Source organism: Dermochelys coriacea, chromosome 4, assembly GCF_009764565.3.
Source record: "Dermochelys coriacea isolate rDerCor1 chromosome 4, rDerCor1.pri.v4, whole genome shotgun sequence".
Classification (NCBI taxonomy): domain Eukaryota; kingdom Metazoa; phylum Chordata; order Testudines; family Dermochelyidae; genus Dermochelys; species Dermochelys coriacea.
This window is the reverse complement of record NC_050071.1, coordinates 592,453-613,918: the sequence shown is the minus strand read 5'-3', so window position 1 is coordinate 613,918 and position 21,466 is coordinate 592,453. Positions and strand designations below refer to the sequence as shown.

At 52.0% G+C, this 21,466-nt stretch overlaps 3 protein-coding genes across 13 annotated transcripts in view; 1 reads left to right on the top strand and 2 right to left on the bottom strand.

The window, feature by feature from the left end:
- LOC119854956 (class I histocompatibility antigen, F10 alpha chain-like) overlaps nt 1-21,466 on the bottom strand; it is a 404,018-nt gene that overhangs the window by 207,536 nt on the left and 175,016 nt on the right. The window lies entirely within an intron of this gene.
- On the bottom strand, nt 6,494-20,393 carry LOC119854502. 8 transcript variants are annotated; one of them, XM_043514022.1, is made up of 5 exons: nt 20,250-20,393; nt 12,226-12,284; nt 11,694-11,822; nt 11,285-11,446; nt 7,530-10,607 (listed from the first exon to the last, which is right to left on the bottom strand). In XM_043514022.1, exons 1-5 carry the CDS (start codon nt 20,391-20,393, stop codon nt 10,244-10,246), a joined length of 858 nt encoding a protein of 285 aa, XP_043369957.1. In that variant the 3' UTR covers nt 7,530-10,243. The 8 variants fall into 8 exon arrangements, 3 of the variants coding, with proteins under 3 accessions (XP_043369957.1, XP_043369958.1, XP_043369956.1); XM_043514021.1 differs by having other exon boundaries at nt 9,911-10,616; XR_006281146.1 differs by lacking the exon at nt 20,250-20,393 and adding an exon at nt 12,673-13,650 and having other exon boundaries at nt 6,494-10,616; nt 11,285-11,822.
- Nucleotides 20,349-21,466, top strand: part of LOC119854953 (butyrophilin subfamily 3 member A3-like) — a 38,703-nt gene continuing 37,585 nt past the window's right edge. For 3 of the 4 annotated variants that reach the window (XM_043514017.1, XM_043514015.1, XM_043514016.1), the window contains exon 1: nt 20,349-20,489. The gene's annotated coding sequence lies outside the window, so the exon portion shown is untranslated. The remainder of the gene's footprint in view (nt 20,490-21,466) is intronic. The other variant, XM_043514014.1, reaches the window with a different exon arrangement.

Genomic DNA, 21,466 nt, shown 5'->3' with positions numbered 1-21,466 from the left:
ATTAGTTCAGACTCAGGGCAGAGAATGTCCCTCTCTGGGCAACGCCTGGCACAACGGGCCCTGATCTCAGCTGGGGCAGGGACTGTCTTTCCCTGTGTGTCTGGGCAGCGCCCGGCACAACTGGCCCTGATCTCAGCTGGGGCAGGGACTGTCTTTCCCTGTGTATCTGGACAGCACCTGGCACAATGGGGTGCTGATTTCAGATGAGGCTTTATGTGCTACCAGAACACACATAACAATAACAATAAACTCTCCCTTTGTTAATTTCATCCCATGCCTTCTAGTTTATTTCCACCCTTCAACCCTTCACATCTTAATAACACCTCCCCCTCCTTGGTCTTTGCACCTCTCACATCCTCACCCCATCAGCTGGCACAGATTTTTCCTCATTTACTCTTTCCTTATTACAATCCACTCCCTGCCACACTCTGGATTTCACAGCACTAACATCTCATGCTGCAACCCTTTTATATGCACCTGCACCCCAGGATCCCATCTGTCCTATAGTGAGGAGGCCCCAAAGGGAAAGCTGCAAGTGTAATGCAATTTGGGATAGTCCTGTAGGGTATGTGTACGCTGCAATTAGACACCCACAGCTGGCCCGTGCTAGAAGTCTTGGGGTCATAGGGCTTGGACTAAGGGGTGGTTTAATTACAGGTCAGGCTGCAGCCCCAACTCTGGGACCCCCCCATACACACACACACACATTGCAGGGTCCTAGATCCTGGGCTCCAGCCTGAGCCCGAACATCTACACTGCAATTAAACAACCCCTTAGCCCAAGTCAGCTGCCAAGGGCCAGCAGTGGGTTTTGATTGCAGTGGATACATACTCTCCGAGCTGGCCTACACAAGAAAATTAGATTGGCCAGGCTACGTCTCTCAGGGGTGTGAAAAATCCACACCCCTGAGAGACATAGTTACGTTGACCTAAGTCACCATGTAGACAGCACTAGGACAATGGAACAGTTCTTCTGTTGACCTAGCTACTGCTTCTCGGGGAGGTGAATTACCTATGCAGATGGGAGAACACTTCCCAGCAGCGTCGGCAGAGTCTACATTGACACACTACAGTGGCGAAGTGGCAGTTGTGCAGCTGCAGTGTTTCAAGCATAGACAAGCCCTTAGACAGGCCTGAGTGGCAGCAGGATTCTGCATGTTTTCTCTGCAGCCTTGTGTAGACACACGAGCTCTGCTGGTTTAATTTGAAATCTGGTTTTAAACTAGTTGAGTTTAAAACCCGTGTGGACTCTTACTTTGATTTAGCTTAAATCAAAAACTTTAATTGCTAAACCAGAATAAGAGTGTCCACACAGGGCTTGGTTGAGCTAGAAAAATCCCACCTCTGTCTACACTACGGAGCGTATAACAGTCTAGCTCTGTTGGCTTAGCTGTGCTGGCATGCCCCTGTAGTATAGTGGGGTGGGGGTGGGTGCAGGGCTTGGGGTAGAGTGGGGAGTTGAGCACCCCGCTGGACCCAGAGAAATTCAGTGCCTATAAGTGCAAGAGAACCTTGAAAAAGCCAGGAGACTCAGAAAGTTTGGTGTGATTGGCATAGTGAAGAAAGATCTTTGATATTGGTGATTTGGTGTTAGTGCTGAAACAAAATGCAGGATTATTGGGAAGGACCTTTTAAGATAATAGAGTGAATGAAGTTGCATGTGATGTAAGCAAGCCCTATGGCAGGGGAGCCGTGAAGACAGTGCATGTCAATAGAGTAAAACCTTATCATGAAAGGGAGATGGCCGTGAATATGATTTGTTGGGCTGACGAGGGTTTTTTTTACTGCTTAATTGATTTGGTCAGAGAGAGCATGGAAGAGACTCCCCTGGGCATCCTTGAGTTTGGGGAGGGTTTAACTCAGAGGGAGGCAGACTACAGCCTGCAGGCCACATCTGGCCCATCAGTCTGGCCTCCGAGCTCCTGCAAGGGAGAGGGGTCAGGACAGCTTTGCCAGGAGGAGCCAGCCCAACTCCTGGGCACTGCCATGAGTAGGGGCAGCTGGTGATCCAGCCGCCTGGGGAAGCCAGCCCCCAACCCCTCCCCTTCTGTCCCCACTAGGGTTGCCAACCCTCCTGGATGGGCCTGGAGTCTCCTGGAATCGGCATTGAGCTCCCAGTGACTATCGAGAGCAATCCAGGAGATTTCAATAGGATATTTTAAGAAAATGACATGACATCATGCTGGAGAGTGGGGTGGAGGAAATCTCCCAGATCTTCAATCATAGTTGGTAACCCTAGTCCCCCGTCCCTCGCAGCCTCAGCTCCCCCAGCACCTGGGCAGGGCAGTCGGGGGCAGAGAACGGGGGGGGTCAGATGGGGGGTGGGAGTCCAAGGGGAGCAGTCAGGGGGTGGGAAACAGGGAGGGTCAGATAGGGGTCTGGGGACAGGCTACGCGTAGCTGTTTGGGGGGACACAGCCACACCTGGCTGTTTGCGGAGACACGGCATCCCCTAGCCTTCCCTACCCAGCCCTCCATACAATTTCTGTACCCCAACGTGGCCCTCAGGCCAAAAAGTTTGCCCACCTCTGGTTTAAGTCCAACCCAAAAGCAGGAAATGCTGGCCCTTTTAAAGCACCACAAACAGGTATTTTCCAGACAGCCAGATTTAGCTGACAAGACTGTACACTACACTGAAACCTCAGGCCTTGCCCTGCTCCTAGCAGAGCCTACCAGTCTACAGGGGAAATGCAGAGACAAATCTAGGAGCAGGTGGAAAGCGTGCTTGAAATGGGGGTAATCACTGAGTCAAAAAGCCCCATTTTTCTGACAATCTGCCCTGAGGCAGGCACTCATGGTACCAGGCAGAATGATACCTGCCACCCTGGATCTGACCCATGGGGCCATCTAGCCACAGGTGCTGGAACTATGGTTGTGGGGGTGCTGCCCCCCCTCCCAGCCCGGCTTGAAGTGGTTTCCATCATCTACCATGTTTACAGTTTGGTTCAATGGCTCTCAGCACCCCCACTGTACACATTGTTCCAGCCCCTCTGCATCTAACCACCCTGCATCCCACCACCCTGGATTATACCCCTGGGCCTATCTAGCCCAGGATGTTCCCCCCTTCCCTACACACACATACTCCCTGCCATGTGAGATCAGCGCAATGGGTCCCCGGGTATCCCTCCTCCCCGCCACCCTGGATCAGACCCATGAGCCCATCCCGCCTGTTGTCCTGTCTCTGTGAGTGGCCAGTGCAGAGCATTTCAGAGGAAGGAGCAAGAAACATCACAACGGTTTATCCATCTTTCATCCATGCCCTCTGTTAGTCTGTCCAATCCCAACATCTCCCCATAGCCCTCTAGCTCGCCGACCTCGATACAGCTCCATCTAGCTAGCCAGTCTCCATGTACAGCCCTCTGCCCGCCTCCCTCATCTCCGCACAAACCCCTCTGTCTGTGTGGTCACCCACCTCCCCGCCTGTGGTTCTGGACCACTGCCCTCCCCCAGCTAATGCAAGTTCCGCGCTAACCAGCTGTGAAACTCTGCACAGACTCTCCTTTCCCAGCCCCAACTCTGAAGTTGTGGAAAACTCCCTGAATCTTGTGAAATCAGCCCAACATGGAATGTGAAAGGTAGCAACCCTGTCCCATCCGCCCAGTGCCTGGCAGGGTGGGAAGCGCCCAATGGCTGCCCCATTACAAGTGGGGTTGGGGATGGAGTCATGGTGTGGGGCTGCAGGGGGCCCTATGTCAGGGTACCTTGGGTACCAGGATCACCTTAATCCAGCCCTGCCTAGTGGTGCTCCTGCCCCTCAGCCATGCCCAGCTGCAAGGCTATCTAGGCCCTCCAAGTTCCGGTAAGACCCCTCCCAATTGCCTCTGGGTCTCCCCCCCCCCACCAAGACTCAGCCTGCCCTGGCGATCTCAGGGCACAGAACCACACCTCCCAGCCTCGGGGGCGTTCCCGGCCTCCCCTACACCCTCCTGCTGCACTGAGCTCTTGCTGTTTTACCTGCTGCCCCCTGGGCTCCACCCCACCCAGCGTGCTGGATCTGGAGCGCACATCCTGAGCCTTGTCCTGGGAGGGGAACCTCTTTGCGATCACCATCACTTTGGCTAGCAGCTTGTTCGGGCGGAAGCTGCGCTGGCGGAAGGACCGGCGGCCCTGGGGGCACTGCTTCAGATCTTCCTCCTCCTCCTCCACCCTGTCCCAGTACCAGAGGATGCAGGCTTGGCAGTAGTTGTGCCTGCAGTCCAGCATCACTGGCACCTCCATGTACTGGGTGCAGATAGGGCAGGTAACTGCCAGCTGCAGCTCCTGCACCAGGTTGGACTTTGCCTTGGTGGGAGGCTCACAAGGGGCGGCTGCATTGCTGGGATCTCTGCACAGCTTAGTTCAGTTTCCTGGTAGCCAGCTCCCTGCCCCACTGGGGTCCCTTCAGTTCAGCATACTAGTGTGGCTGCTGAGTCTATGCTGACAGGAAGCGGGAGGTCAATGCACTAAGCTAGTGAACAAAACTGCATGACAAAGCCCTGGCTGGGATGATTTAGTTGTGGATTGGTCCTGCTTTGAGCAGGGGGTTAGACTAGAGGACCTCCTGAGGTCCCTTCCAATCCTGATATTCTATGAAAAATGAGTGTGGGGGGGGCATGTTTTGTGGCTTGGCAGCCCTGAGCCAATCCCTTAGCCCCGAGGGCAGCAGCGCTGGCAGGGCAGGAACAGGGCCCTCCTCCCCCGCAAGCCTCCATCTTCCTCCAGTGCCCTGCCAGGGCAGCCCCATACAGGGAAGCCCAGTCTCGGGGGTCCATCTCCCCTCTGCTGAAGGACCCTCTCAATGCCCACGCACCATAGAATCACAGGGCTGGGAGGCACCTTGAGAGGTCATCAAGTCTAGTCCCCTGCATTCATGGCAGGACCAAGCACCATCTAGAACATCCCTGACAAGTGTTTGTCTAACCTGCTCTTAAAAATCTCCAATGATGGAGATTCCACAACCTCCCTAGGCAATTTATTCCAGTGCTTAACCACCCTGATGGTTAGGAATTTTTTCCTAATGTCCAACCTAAGCCTCCCTTGCTGCAATTTAAGACCATTGCTTCTTGTCCTATACTCAGAGGTTAAGAAGAATTATTTTTCTCCCACCTTGTAACCACCTCTGAGGTACTTGAAAACTGTTACCATGTCCCCTCTCAGTATTCTCTTTTCCAGACTAAACAAACCCAATTCTTTCAATCTTCCCTCATAGCTCATGCTTTCTAGACCTTTCATAATTTTTGTTGCTCTTCTCTGGACTTTCTCCAATTTGTCCACATCTTTCTTGAAATGTGGCACCCAGAACTGGACACAATACTCCGGTTGAGGCCTAATCGGTAGGAATAGAGTGGAAGAATTACTTCTTGTGTCTTGCTTTCAACACTCCTGCTGATACGTCCCAGAAGGATGTTTGCTTTTTTTGCAACGGTATTACGCTGTTGACTCATATTTAGCTTGTGGTCCACTATGACCCCTAGATCCCTTTCCACAGTACTCCTTCCTAGGCAGCCACTTCCCAGTCTGTATCTGTGCATCTGCTTGTTCCTTCCTAAGTGAAGTCCTTTGCATTTGTCCTTATTGAATTTCATCCTATTTACCTCAGACCTTTTCTCCAATTTGTCCAGATCCTTTTGAATCTTCATCCTATCCTCCAAAGCACTTGCAACACCTTCCAGCTTGGTATCATCGACAAACTTTAAAAGTGTACTCTCTATCCCATGATCTAAATTGTTGATGAAGACATTGAAGAGAACCGGATCCAGAACTGATGCCTGTGGAACCTCACTTGTTATGCCCCTCCAGCCTGACTGTGAACCATTGATAACTACTCTCTGAGAACAGTTATCCAACTATTTATGCACCCACCTTATAGTAGCTCCATCTAGGTTGTATTTCCCTAGTTTGTTAATGAGAAGGTCATGCGAGACTGTAGCAAAAGCCTTAATAAAGCCTAGATATACCACATCTACCACTCCCCCCCATCCACAAGGCTTGCTATCCTGTCAAAGAAAGTTATCAGGTTCATTTGACATGATTTGTTCTTGACAAATCCATGCTGACTATTACTTATCACCTTATTATCTTCTAGATGTTTGCAAATTGATTCCTTAATTATTTGCTCCATTATCTTACCTGGTACAGAAGTTAAGCTGACTGGCCTGTAATTGCCTGGGTTTCCCTTATTTCCCTTTTTATAGATAGGCACTATATGTGCTCTTTTCCAATCTTCCGGAATCGCCCATCTTCCATGACTTTTCAAAGATAATAACTAATGGCTCAGATGTCTCCTCAGTCAGTTCCTTGAGTATTCTAGGATATATTTCATCAGGCCCTGGTGACTTGAAGATATCTAACTTGTCCAAGTAATTTTTAACTTGTTCTTTCCCTATTTTAGCATCAGAACCTACCCAATTTCAATGGGATGTTGTATTATAATCATATAACATCACAATGACTGATACAAACAAATCAAAATCAAGAGCTTTTACTTAAAGTTTCACTTTATTTGTCTTCAGCACTCTCAAAGTCTTTGCCTTTTCTCAAAGTCTCTGCTTTATGTAGTCTCAAGCACATACAAACACAATAGGTTATCAAGTACCTCCAAACAATAGTTACCCCGGTCTGGAGGGGTGTTGAGTGGTCAAACGACAAGCTTCAAATGGCCGGCTATCCGCCTGTTGCTGGGGATTCCAAGAGACGTCCAGAAGATCAAATACAAATTCCTCAGACCTGTCTATTCCCTTTATGTTAGTAACTGCTACACTTACTTCAACAGCATATCAATCAAAAACAAAACAAAACAAACCCCATTAAGCAAGCACTTTTTAAGCAGTTAGTGGTATAGATGTTTTTGCAGAGTCTGCAGTGTCATGGGCCCCGACACTCACACCAGAAGTCAAATATAGATAGACTTCCTCTTTTTCACAGATGCTTACTCCAGCATATCAGGGAAAACCTCGTGATTGTTCCTCCCTCCTGGCTTTGCCTTAGTGATGCTATGGCTGGTACCAAGGCCCTACAGGTGCTACTCTTGGCAATAATCAAAACAATTGATATTCCATCCCAATAATTGGCAGTGGATTGAGCATCTGGCTGGTTGCTAAAAATGCCCGTCATCAGGTCAGGCCAAGTGTAGCAAACCAGCTGGCTTTTGTTCTGGTGCCCCTTGCCGACGGTCACTCCATCACTGCAGTGGTCTCTCTTGCAGTAACTTGACTGTCCAGCCAGGTCGCAAGTTAGTTCTCTGTTTCTGGGCTAACAACAACCTTACATAAAGTGGTCCAGTGTCCTCACAAGAAGGTCTTTGGCCAAACTCCAGGCTCATGCACCTTGCCAATGGCTTGTAGGGGAACCCTCCCATTACACTGGGTTCCAGTCCAGGGACCGTACAACTGGCAGCCAAGCTCTGTGCAGTCTCTGGACTCCTTCCTACCCAGGCTCCCCCAGGCCTTCTTCCCTTCAACTTCTTGAGATAAACTGACCCTTCCTTCAGGGCTGGGCATCTTAAGAGCCCTCCCCAGCTTCCTCCTCCCAACCTCCAGCTTTCCAGAGAGTGACTGCCGACCCTCTGCCCTGGCAGCCCCTTCTGCTCTCCACTTCCTCGCTTTAGAATCACCACCCAGCCCTTTCATCATCAATTAATCCTGCCTTTCTCTCTCTAGGTGCATCCGGACAACATGATTGGCCTCTCAGGCCCATATTAACCCATTCAGGGCCTGCCTGGGGTATACACCCCATCACATCCATCTTTAAAAGTCCCACCTGGTTTTGAAATTCCTTTTCTGATTGCCCGCCTTGGTGAGCATGGCTAGCAGCTCTCCATTGTTGTGCACACTGCCCAGCTGACCAGGCCGGCTGCACAAACTAGACACGCTCCTGGCTGGAGAACACAAGAGGTATTGGATCATATAAGGGTGCATGGCTGTCTCTGCTTGTCAATCTCTGAGGGAAGCCTCTTTGCAGACCCGTCCTGGTCGCGGCACTCACTCAGAGGGGAATTAGCTGTCTTTAAAGCCGAGGCCACCTGAGCTGGGCCGAGCAGTAACGAGTCTAGGAACCCGGGCCCTTAGCCAGGACAGGGCACCATCCAGTTGGGGGCTCTGGCTGGCAGTCAAGGCAGGGCAGCAAAGTCTATGATTCCAGGCCCTCAGACAGGGTGGAGCAGCAAACAGTCAGGGGTCCTGGCTTTGGTGGATGGCTGACAAACGCAGGCCTCATGTCCTAGAGTGGGGAAGCAGGGGGTAGGGGAACCTGGGCCCATCCTACTCCACCAAGTCCCAGCCCAGGGCCCTGACAGTGGCAGAGTGGATTCACCTGCAATACACTGACCTAGTCTCTGGCCAAAGCCCAACCAGACTGTCATCTCATTCCCCTGGGCTGCTTCCTACTTTCCTCATGATGGGTACCTCCCTTCCTTGGGTGTCCTCTGTCTCCCCATGGTAGGTGGCCAGTGGCAGCCCCAGCAACTCTGTGGCGTCTTGGTCAATCAGCAGCTCTGGAAAGTCCTCAGTATGGCTGGGGTCCTCTTCGGACTCCAGCAGCAAGTGCGATATGTCTGTCTCCCAGAGCGGCTCTACCCCAAGTGTGCTACAGGGCATGGGTGGCGGGTGACCCCCACTTTGGGGAGGCTAGTCTGCTGGCCCCACCCCTTCCACCCAAGGCCCAGCCCCACCAGAGCCCTGAGCCACCCCCTCTCCCCGCCAGAGCCCTGAGCTTCACGCCCTGCAGCCATGGGTCGGGCCTGTGGCCCGGGGTGACTTGGCCCAACCCTCGAGCACCGGCTGGCTGAAGAACTGGGCTGCTGGCCGGCCCAAGGCCACTGGCCCGAACCCTGGACTGGCCTGGGCCACCCCACATTGCTGGCCTGAACTTTGGGATGGCCTGAACTGCGTCTGCCGCTCCATCCCCTGGTCACTGTTGGGCCCAAGCCCTGAGCTCCAGTGAGTAAGGGCCGGGCCTCTGGGCAGAGCATGGGTGAGGCCACATGGGTTTGCCTCCCCTGGCCTACTCTACCTCCTACCCATGTTGCCGGGCCTGCCTTTTATACTTCCACTCCCTGTGCTACCCCTCAGTTTCTGGCAGGGCAGGCCTGACCTTTCTGGCTCTGAAACCCCAGCGGTGGCTTATAGTCCTCCTTGAACAAAGGACCTGAGGGACAACATGGCAGGCGGCCTGGAGAAAGAAAGAGCAGACAGGGGAAAGGTCCAGGAATCCCAGCAGGAAAAGGAGAGGAAGAAGCACCAGGACATAATAGGTCCTCCCAGGCAGCAAACACAAATGCTGCTGACGCTGGTTGACCTATAGATCCAAAATTCCTGGATTCCCCACCCTTTGCAGTCCTTGGAGAATGGCCTGGTAGCAGCTCCCTAGATCCCCAACAGCTCATGTGGCATCACAGGCTGCATCCCAACCCCCACCTCTCCACGCTGGGGGACAGCAAGAAAAACCAGAGCTTCAGATACACTGACCTGGGGGATCCATGGCTGGTGTATGTATAGCCTCAACGAACTACATTTGTGCACTGAAACAGGCAGAAATATTTGCTGCCTGTCTAATTTTAAAGTCCCAGATTGCTCATTGAGGTTAAAACTTTGGATTGCATTACCTACTGTGTTTTGCACATTGTTTCCCTCCTCCCTGCCCCATGTCGCCTGCCATGTTGTCCCTCCAGGCCCTGTCCTCTGTTTTTGGGACTCAATAAATTTCTAGTTTTGAAGAATAACATTATATGTCAGTTCAACACATGTTGCAGACTCATAGCCCGACTGAAAGCAAATGTCACTTGTCAATGCACAACAGGTGCCACATAAACCCTACGCTACAGGAAACACAGTCATATTTATAAATGGTCAGATTACTGTGGATGCCTCTTTTAAAGCCACCTCCACCCCTGCAGCAACTCCCCCAACCCCCTGACCTCACAGCTACCATGCAGGACACAACAGGCAGCTATAACCAATGGGATGTTTTTCTCACTGAGATCTGCCCTAATGAGTAAAAACTCCCAGTGTCCCACACAACTCTCACTTTGCATCCACTGAGCTGGTAGTTTAATCTCTCCTTGGTGCTGTCGAGGTGGCCCGTGTACGGCTTCATGAGCCAGGGGAAACAGGGGTAGGCTGGGTCCCCCAGGATCACTACTGGCATTTCAACACTACCAATGGTAATCTGCCAGTTGGGAAAGAAAGTCTCTGCTTGTAGCTTCCTGAACCATCCTATGTTCTTAAAGATGCGAGTGTCATGTACTTTCCCTGACCAGTCCGCAACAGATCAGTGAAGCAGCCCCAGTGATTCCCCAGCACTCACGTAACCAAAGAAAATTGCCCTTTCTGTTGCTGTAACCTGCGGCACAATGGGCTGGGGACAAAACATGTGTCTGCCATCTGTCACCTCCCTGCAGTTCGAGAACCCTTGTGCTGCAGATCCATCCACTGTGTTCTGCACATTGCCGAGAGTCACCGTCCTGCACAGCAGAAGACAGTTAATGGCCCTGCACACATGCATGACAGGAGCCTGCACTGTGGATTTTCCAGCTCCCAAATGATTTCCCACCAACCGATAGCAATCCGGGATTGGAAGTGTCCTGCGTAGTATGATGGCCACTTGCTTCTTCACTGCTGGTGCAGATCTCGTTCTGGTGTCCCTGTGGGGGAGGGCTGGGGTGAGCTTGGCCAGGAATGTGGCCTTTTGTTCTGCAGCCACTGCTTGTTCTTAGCAGGGCACCCCAGCCACCTCTAGAACGGCAGGTTATTAAAAGAGCACCCCAGCCCCTTTGGGAACAGCAGGTTCTCAGCAGGTGAGAGGCCCAGCCTTCCCTGGGACACGTCTGGCTCTCAGCGGGGTCAGGTAAGCAGCCTGCCCCCTCCCAGGGATGCTGAGTTCTCAGTGGGGGCAGGCATGCGCTCTGTCCCGCCCCCCGAGGACGACGGGTTCTCAGCAGGTGGGTGCCCTGGCTCCCCCGGGAATGCTGGGATTTCATCTGGGGCAATTGCAGTCACCTGCCCCCACCCAGAGATGCCAGGATCTCAGCAGTTGAATTTGGTTGAAGTGGGCCTCGAGCTCAAAGTAGGGCTTGCTCTTGAGGGATTTCTGTAGGCCCTGCACCTTGGCCTCAGCCTGCTGGCAGAGCCAGGTGACGCGCTGATGCTCCCACTCACTCCCACAGAGTCCCCATGTCTGACTTTCCAGATGACATGGTTCCCCCCACCCACGTGGTTGGTACAGCCCCCTCCCCCCATGTCTCACCTTGCAGGTGGCGTGGTTCCCCCCTACATGGGTTGTACAACCTCCGGCCCCGCCCCCACATCTCACCTTGCAGGTGGCATGGTTGAGCGTCTCCTGCCAAGTGGGGTCCAGCCAATTCTTGTCGGCCATGACGTCCTGCTCTGCCACAAAGACCATCTCACAAGTGGCGTTGTGCATGCTGACCTCGCGCTCGTACAGCAGCACCATCTTCTACATCTCCTGCTGGGCCTGCATGGTGGGGAGGGGAAGTCACACGGAGAGAGGGCAGGGCAAGGGACTCCTGCCCCCACTCCCCTCCCACAGCCAGGATAGAACCCAGGTGCCCCGACTCCCAGCCCCCCTGCGCTAACCCACTAGACCCCACTCACTCCCCAGGCCAGGACAGAACCCAGGAGTCTGATTTTGGCGGGCAATGAATGTCCCGAGGGTGAGGGCTACTCCAGGCATGGGGCAGGGTGGAGGGGAGCATTCACACCTCCTTGGCCAGGAGACAGGCCTCGTAGTAGGGCTGCACTTTCTCGATGCAGTTCCCCAGCTGGGAGCCCTGGGTGTTGAGCTTCCTGGCAGACTTAGAGAGGATCCTGCGGTATGTGGTCCTGGCTTCCTGCAGCGGGGAGGAGAAAAGCAGCATTGGGGCCAGCCCTGACTGCCAGGGGAGAGCCCCCTGCTGCCCCCCACCCCGGAGCACAGCGCCCCCTAGTGCCGCACTGGGGCCAGCACTGACTGCCAGAGAGCATCCCTGTCCCCTCACGTGCTAATCCAGCCAACCCTCCTTAGCTTTGCAGGGCAGTGCGGAGGACTATGGAAGCAGCTCCAAGGGTCACTGAACGCCCAGTAAGGACTGTGACCAGAAAGGAACAGTCTTACTGGCCAAGCACACAGACAATCGGAGGTAGCTGCAGGGAATCTCTGGGGCTTGGATGGGGCTGTAACAAGAGGCTGGTCGTGGCAGGGGTCGTGCTCAGTCCGATGAGGTGGCCCCCATACAGAGCCCAGCACTCGCTCACATCCAGCTGCAGCTCCACCCGGTTGATCTCCTCGTTGACCTGAGATGCTCCAGCTCCTCCTGCAGGGGGGCAATGCAGAGCATGAGGCTCCAGGACCCAGCCCAATGCCGCACCCAGCTCAGCCGGACAGCACAATGCTGACAAGTGCCCCCCACCAGCGAGAGCCTGCCTATGCCCTGCCCAGGGCTCAAGACGTGATCCAGTCAAGTTAGGCATCCCACCCTTTCCCTACTGACGTCTTGGGGTGTAAATCACCTACCCCTACCCTCCATGGGGATTAGGAAGAAACCTGGTCAATGTAACTATCTGCCCTTACTCACGGGGCTCATGGCTCTGTGGGTCTGCGGGACATTTTCCCAGTGAAAGAGCCTTACACAGCTGTGCTCTAAACATCTAATTATTAGCCACACACAGAACACATATGCCAAGCAAATTTCTTATGCTCACCGGTCCCAATTTACAAATATCACCAGATGGCCAGCCAGGATGCACTGGTCTGGGGGTTCCCAGCTCCCGTACAAATCACAGTCGTATCCCGGGGATACAATGTTTTGCAGCTTGTTATTGTACTGAAGTCCGGAGTTGATTCCCAAAGAGCATTGTTTTAGATTTACATTATATAGCTAGAACTAGTTACCTCCTTCAGATTTACTAAACCTATCACATTATCCCATACTCCTAAATAACAAACAAATTAACCACAAAAATTAACCAATTACTCATTGGCATCTATGTGTCCTCCTTCCTGCATAATTTTTTTACATTTTATCTTTCATGCCCAAATTATAACATATTTGTGACCTTCTGTTTTGTGTAGATGGTAATCTCTGTACCCTCCCTAAAATTTTCCTGGTGCCAGGGTATCTCTACTTTACAGCCTTGGTGATTATAACTCTCATTAGGGACATTTGTGGGGCAGAGGTTTATCAGCAGCAGAATACTATTATTTTTCAATTTTAGTGGTGAGCTCCCTGAGTTTCACCCAAGCTGGTTTAATCTGGGGAATGGGGTTGATGAGGTCCCAAGTCAACACCCTGGTCTGTGTCCCTGTGCCCCGGGGTATGCTGCCCAGGGCAGGTGCAGGGTTCAGGGCTCCCCACAGCAGCCCAGCTCCAGCTTCTGACCTGGCCTGGGGACGGGACCTCGGGGAGGCCAGGGGGGCAGGAAGGAGGATGGGACGGGGCCTTGTGGTGAGTCCCACCTCATCCCCCTGCCACCCCCGGGAACAGGCTGTTCCACCCCTGAGCCTCGGGCAGGCACAGAGCAGTGCAATGGGGAATTCAAGACAAATGCTGTCCCGGAGTCATTCAGCCCAGGACTGGGACTTGAACTCTGCATTTCGGGACTCTCCCATCCAATTCAGGATGTGTGGTCACCCTGCTTTATTAGTCAGTGCCGTCTGAATGGCACTGCAAATGGTTGGTGAGGTGCCTTAATCCCTGAAGCATGGACAGGTCTCCATCAGGAGTCTGTGTGTTTGCGTCAGGGAAGCCTGGCTGTTTGAAAATAGCCAGAGCCTCGCGAACCAGCTGAGCGGCAGCGAACCAGCGGAGCAGCGGGGACAGCAGAGCAGCTCACAGCAGGAGTTTGCCTGGGACTGGTAAGTATCCGAGTGTGTGTGTTTGCTTGCTGAGGAAGTATCCGAGCGTGTGTTTGCTGGGAGGGAGCCTGAGTGAGTGTCTGATTGGCTGCTAGCCTGCAGGGGGCGGGCATTAGGGTGTCTGTGTGTTTGCGTCAGGGAAGCCTGGCTGTTTAAAAATAGCCAGAGCCTCGCGAACCAGCTGAGCAGCGGGGACAGCAGAGCAGCTCACAGCAGGAGTTTGCCTGGGAGTTCGCCTGGAGTGAGCCCAGTGAGGCTTATATCTTGCCAACGTCTCTGAGGAAGCTCATAGTAGGTAGGTGATATGGAAGGGTGGGATTCAGCTGTTGTGACCTGCACTGGGTGTGCCATGTTTGTCTTTCTTCCACAGGACAGAAGCGACTTTGTCTGTACAAAGTGCAAGCTGGTCTCCATATTGGAAGAGAAGATTGAAGGTCTGGAGCAACAGGTAACGACCCTGTGTTGTATACGAGAGACTGAGGATTTTCTGGACCAAACTCAGGATAGCCTTCTAGGGGCACAAAGCTCTAAAGATATAGAGCAGGTTGCACAGAGGAGCCAAGAGGCCAGTGAAGAAGCTTGGCAACATGTGACCTCCAGAAGAGGTAAGCGGAATGTCCGGGTTCCAGTAACACAGACACAGGTAACTAACCGCTTTCATGTTCTCTCCACAGGTACCATTGCGGAGAGTGGACCAGATGATATGTCTGGGGGGAGAAAGCAGAAGGAGACTCCGCTGGTTGGGAGACATGAGATGCGATGTCCTGAGGTTGGGGGTTCCACGACCACCACTCCCAAGAGGAGAAGGCGGGTGGTGGTGGTCGGGGACTCTCTCCTCCGGGGGACTGAGTCATCTATCTGCCGCCCTGACCGGGAAAACCGAGAAGTCTGCTGCTTGCCAGGGGCTAAGATTCGTGATGTGACGGAGAGACTGCCGAGACTCATCAAGCCCTCGGATCGCTACCCCTTCCTGCTTCTCCACGTGGGCACCAATGATACTGCCAAGAATGACCTTGAGCGGATCACTGCGGACTACGTGGCTCTGGGAAGAAGGATAAAGGAGTTGGAGGCGCAAGTGGTGTTCTCGTCCATCCTCCCCGTGGAAGGAAAAGGCCTGGGTAGGGACCGTCGAATCGTGGAGGTCAACGAATGGCTACGCAGGTGGTGTCGGAGAGAAGGCTTTGGATTCTTTGACCATGGGATGGTGTTCCATGAAGGAGGAGTGCTGGGCAGAGACGGGCTCCATCTTACGAAGAGAGGGAAGAACATCTTTGCCAGCAGGCTGGCTAACCTAGTGAGGAGGGCTTTAAACTAGGTTCACCGGGGGAAGGAGACCAAAGCCCTGAGGTAAGTGGGAAAGCGGGATACCGGGAGGAAGCACAGGCAGGAAGGTCTGTGAGGGGAGGGCTCCTGCCTCATACTGGGAATGAGGGGCGATCAACAGGTTATCTCAAGTGCTTATATACAAATGCACAAAGCCTTGGAAACAAGCAGGGAGAACTGGAGGTCCTGGTGATGTCAAGGAATTATGCCGTGATTGGAATAACAGAGACTTGGTGGGATAACTCACATGACTGGAGTACAGTCATGGATGGTTATAAACTGTTCAGGAAGGACAGGCAGGGCAGAAAAGGTGGGGGAGTAGCACTGTATGTAAGGGAGCAGTATGACTGCTCAGAGCTCCGGTACGAAACTGTGGAAAAACCTGAGTGTCTCTGGATTAAGTTTAGAAGTGTGTGCAACAAGAGTGATGTCATGGTGGGAGTCTGCTATAGACCACCGGACCAGGGGGATGAGGTGGATGAGGCTTTCTTCCGGCAACTCACGGAAGCTACTAGATCGCATGCCCTGATTCTCATGGGTGACTTTAATTTTCCTGATATCTGCTGGGAGAGCAATACAGCGGTGCATAGACAATCCAGGAAGTTTTTGGAAAGCGTAGGGGACAATTTCCTGGTGCAAGTGCTAGGGGAGCCAACTAGGGGGAGCGCTTTTCTTGACCTGCTGCTCACAAACCGGGTAGAATTAGTGGGGGAAGCAAAAGTGGATGGGAATCTGGGAGGCAGTGACCATGAGTTGGTTGAGTTCAGGATCCTGACGCAGGGAAGAAAGGTAAGCAGCAGGATACGGACCCTGGACTTCAGGAAAGCAGACTTTGACTCCCTCAGGGAACAGATGGCCAGGATCCCCTGGGGGACTAACATGAAAGGGAAGGGAGTCCAGGAGAGCTGGCTGTATTTCAAGGAATCCCTGTTGAGGTTACAGGGACAAACCATCCCGATGAGTCGAAAGAATAGTAAATATGGCAGGCGACCAGCTTGGCTTAATGGTGAAATCCTAGCGGATCTTAAACATAAAAAAGAAGCTTACAAGAAGTGGAAGGTTGGACATATGACCAGGGAAGAGTATAAAAATATTGCTCGGGCATGTAGGAAAGATATCAGGAGGGCCAAATCGCACCTGGAGCTGCAGCTAGCAAGAGATGTCAAGAGTAACAAGAAGGGTTTCTTCAGGTATGTTGGCAACAAGAAGAAAGCCAAGGAAAGTGTGGGCCCCTTACTGAATGAGGGAGGCAAGCTAGTGACAGAGGATGTGGAAAAAGCTAATGTACTCAATGCTTTTTTTGCCTCTGTTTTCACTAACAAGGTCAGCTCCCAGACTGCTGTGCTGGGCAACACAAAATGGGGAAGAGATGGCCAGCCCTCTGTAGAGATAGAGGTGGTTAGGGACTATTTAGAAAAGCTGGACGTGCACAAGTCCATGGGGCCGGACGAATTGCATCCGAGAGTGCTGAGGGAATTGGCGGCTGTGATTGCAGAGCCCTTGGCCATTATCTTTGAAAACTCGTGGCGAACGGGGGAAGTCCCGGATGACTGGAAAAAGGCTAATGTAGTGCCCATCTTTAAAAAAGGGAAGAAGGAGGATCCTGGGAACTACAGGCCGGTCAGCCTCACCTCAGTCCCTGGAAAAATCATGGAGCAGGTCCTCAAAGAATCAATCCTGAAGCACTTAGAGGAGAGGAAAGTGATCAGGAACAGTCAGCATGGATTCACCAAGGGAAGGTCATGCCTGACTAATCTAATCGCCTTTTATGATGAGATTACTGGTTCTGTGGATGAAGGGAAAGCAGTGGATGTATTGTTTCTTGACTTTAGCAAAGCTTTTGACACGGTCTCCCACAGCATTCTTGTCAGCAAGTTAAGGAAGTATGGGCTGGATGAATGCACTATAAGGTGGGTAGAAAGCTGGCTAGATTGTCGGGCTCAATGGGTAGTGATCAATGGCTCCATGTCTAGTTGGCAGCCGGTGTCAAGTGGAGTGCCCCAGGGGTCGGTCCTGGGGCCCGTTTTGTTCAATATCTTCATAAATGATCTGGAGGATGGTGTGGATTGCACTCTCAGCAAATTTGCGGATGATACTAAACTGGGAGGAGTGGTAGATACGCTGGAGGGGAGGGATAGGATACAGAAGGACCTAGACAAATTGGAGGATTGGGCCAAAAGAAATCTAATGAGGTTCAATAAGGATAAGTGCAGGGTCCTGCACTTAGGATGGAAGAATCCAATGCACCGCTACAGACTAGGGACCGAATGGCTCAGCAGCAGTTCTGCGGAAAAGGACCTAGGGGTGACAGTGGACGAGAAGCTGGATATGAGTCAGCAGTGTGCCCTTGTTGCCTAGAAGGCCAATGGCATTTTGGGATGTATAAGTAGGGGCATAGCGAGCAGATCGAGGGACGTGATCGTTCCCCTCTATTCGACACTGGTGAGGCCTCATCTGGAGTACTGTGTCCAGTTTTGGGCCCCACACTACAGGAAGGATGTGGATAAATTGGAAAGAGTACAACGAAGGGCAACAAAAATGATTAGGGGTCTAGAGCACATGACTTATGAGGAGAGGCTGAGGGAGCTGGGATTGTTTAGTCTGCAGAAGAGAAGAATGAGGGGGGATTTGATAGCTGCTTTCAACTACCTGAAAGGGGGTTTCAAAGAGGATGGCTCTAGACTGTTCTCAATGGTAGCAGATGACAGAACGAGGAGTAATGGTCTCAAGTTGCAATGGGGGAGGTTTAGATTGGATATTAGGAAAAACTTTTTCACTAAGAGGGTGGTGAAACACTGGAATGCGTTACCTAGGGAGGTGGTAGAATCTCCTTCCTTAGAGGTTTTTAAGGTCAGGCTTGACAAAGCCCTGGCTGGGATGATTTAACTGGGACTTGGTCCTGCTTTGAGCAGGGGGTTGGACTAGATGACCTTCTGGGGTCCCTTCCAACCCTGATATTCTATGATTCTATCTCCCCTGGATTTGCTGAACAGGGCTCCAGGTGTGAAGCCGGAGTAATGAGGGCCCAGAGGTCCAGATACAGGAGGCAGTGAAGCCGCATGTCTTACCCTGGAGGAAGAGTAAGACCTCTAGGGGGTCTGGTGCATCAAAGCTAAAACGTAGCACCAATCCTATGGATCCATGACAATAGGCAAGGGGACATCAGGGCAGATCTGTGCAGTGACCCCTGCTTGGGGCAACAGGAGGGGCTCTTGGGGTCTGTCCATATAGCCCCAGCCCTGGGCTGGCCACTTTGGCTCCTCTCCCTCCCAAGGAGCCACTGAGATGGGTTTCTGCCATAGCTGCTCGAGACTGGAGAGGGGGCAAAGGGTCATTGCCCCCCACTTTTGAGAGGGGAGCAAGGGAGGCTCTTTGGGGAGCCCAGTCTCCTGGGCAGGCTGGCTGAGTCGTGGGATACTGCTGTTGGGGACACCGGGCATGGCCACTAGGTAACTCAAAGGGATGGAAGAACATGAGTATCGATGAAGCCCCCTCGCTCTAGGCCCAGATGGCCTCCCCTTCCCTTTTCTGCCCGGAGATACTCACAGCAGTCACGCTGAGGAGTTTGCAACAGTGTATTGCAGGCGCAAACTGTCTGAAGCAAGATTAGGCCAAACAGGACAGGAATGTTAGATAGTGCTGAACAAACAACTCCATATATGGGGGAATAGATGATAAGAGGAAAAAGGGGAACTGGCTGGTATACCGGATTGGCTATATGGATACTTAGGACAGCTTGCTATTGAATAAGCATGCTAAAGAATGAATGTATAAAATATATGTAACTGCTTGCACTGGTGTGCAGGATTTGAGATTATTGTCTCCCTGTACCGCTTGAAGCTTCAAATAAACTTTTCTACTTTTCCACCCCGTTGTGATTATTGGGCGACGCACACCAGGCAACGAATCCAGCTGTTGCCTGCCTCGGGCTTTTGTGCCAGCAACACTGCTGCTGAGGGAGATGAGGTGGGAGTTGAAATAAGTGGTGTCCCCAGGCAACTCTGACACCTCCCCTAGAAGAAAACATGCAAGACCAGTTCTGTTATTTACTACTAGCCTTTCCTTAGAGTGAAATACCAATAAAATATCCCTCCAAAATGCTCTGGATGCGTGAACAATTCATTAGGGTCACAACAGCAAGTGACATCCACCCAGCAGGAAAACATCATCTCACAGAAATGATGAATGAACTCAGCCTGCCAAGAAATCAAAGGAGCCCCGTTAGTCCCCCAGGAACAATCCTCACCCTTCCCCCCATAACTCTATCAAATAAAGAAAGGTCCATTAGGCTCAACTGAAGGGGTTGGTCCCATGTCAGGTACCCTGGAGCCAGACAGGGCCTTTCTGATTAGAAGCCAGGGCTGGGAGCTCTGGGGGTACGAGGATATTGGCTGGGTTAGAGCACATGCAGGGGGAGCTTGCCAGCTGCTGCACCCCTTCGTAGGGCTGCCCTGCGCTGCCCTAGTCCTGCTGACACAAGGTGGGGAGGGATTTTATGTAGGCCATGCAAGGAGGGAGGGAAAGCCTGTCTCTGCCCTCTGAGCTCACACTAACCACCTGTGTGAAGGACAGGCAGAATATGGCTCTTGGGTTTATTGTTCCATTGTGGAAGGAGAATGTAGTCTGTCTCCCAGAGAGTTTATTGTATTTTGCACCAGAAAACTTGTGAATTACCTGAAACCGCAGGGAGGCCTTTCCTGTCTTGGCCAAGGACTAATACTGAGGTTGGATTAGTTCTGCACCCTGGCACACTGCTTCAGTCAGAAAAGTGTAGTGCTCGTGGGGGCAGAAAGCCTTGGCGTGTGTGTACAACGGAAATACAATTGATTGTTGTGACAGTGACTCTGAGCGAGCAGGAAAATGCCTTAAAAACTAAACCTGTCACCTCCCTAGGACTAAATGCATCCGATGAAGTGAGCTGTAGCTCACGCAAGCTTATGTTCTAATAAATTTGTTAGTCTCTAAGGTGCCACAAGTACTGCTTTTCTTTTTGCGAATACAGACTAACACGGCTGGTACTCTGAAACCTCCCTAGGACTGTGTGTGTGTTTCTTTAAGTCTTTTATCTCTGTGCACCATAAATGAGATTCCTGTAACTTACCAGCGATGGTTTCACTTTCAGTTGGAAGCTGCTGGATGCACGGAGAATGTTTCTGTTCAGATAAAATTGCTGTAAGTTAACCAGCAATAGCTGTCTGAACAGACTGGAGTTAGACGTGCAATGCTTCTGTAAATACTGAGACATTCACTTGCAATGCAGACCTGGCAGTTCTGAAGCTGGGAGCCCTTCCTCTGCCACCAGTGCCAGCCTCTGCCCTTCCCTGTAGGATCCAGCAGGCAGGTGAGTGTCAGCTCTCGATTGCTCTGGGTGAGGCTCTGTTATTCTTCATGGGAGCTGTTCCTATGGATGGGAGTCTGTCTGGGCCTCTCGCTTTCCTACTTTAAATATTGCTGCAGAAACGTCGAAGATGCTCAGAGATCTTGGTGGTCCCTTTTCCATTACCTTGTAACACAGACTGAAATAGTGTCTGTTTATTCGCTCTTCTGCATTATTTCCTGGCATTAGATTTACACTCCAGCACTCCTGCTCTGGTGACTTTCCTGTGAGCTGTCATCAGAGGAGGGTGTGCTCTCTCCTTCTCCTTCGCTGTTGACTGTGTGTATTTGCCGTCAGCTCACTCTAGCGAAGTTCTGCTTTAAGAGACTAAAATAAAGGAAATGGCATGGGCCAGATTCAACAAGGCTGCTGCAGAGAGGGGTTAATTTGGGCACGCTGGGCAATGAGGACCTTTCTATGCCAGGGAAAGGGGGGAGTTACCCAGACACAGGACTGATGATGTTACTTCTGCTGTTCTCCAAAGGGTTCTCCCAGGAGAGGGTTCAGCTTTAACACCTGCTAGAGCCCCATCAGCCAGGGTCACTGAGCACAGGGGCTGAGCCACTGCGTTCCCTGGCAGCCCTGGTCGTACCCACTTCCCTGAGCTGCACTGACCCTCAATGGCTGCCTGAGCGTAGGGGAGATTAGAGGTACTCGGTGCTGGGGTGTACTGAGAGTCTGACTGTTGGAATTGCCAGCTATCGCTTTAAGGGGGTGGGGTGGGGAGGGAGGAATTCCCTGGTCCTACTTGCAGGCTAGAGGGCTCTGTAGATAAGTGTGTGACTGTGCCAGCAGTCAGTTTGCAGACAGCCAACTTAAATTAAGGTGGGGAGAGTTGTGCCTCTCTGTTTTAGGGAGCAGCCTGCTTTATCTCTCTTTTTAGTGTTGGGTTCTTGTGTGTTCTGAATTCTAAGAAAAAAAGTTATGTTGTTATTTAACTT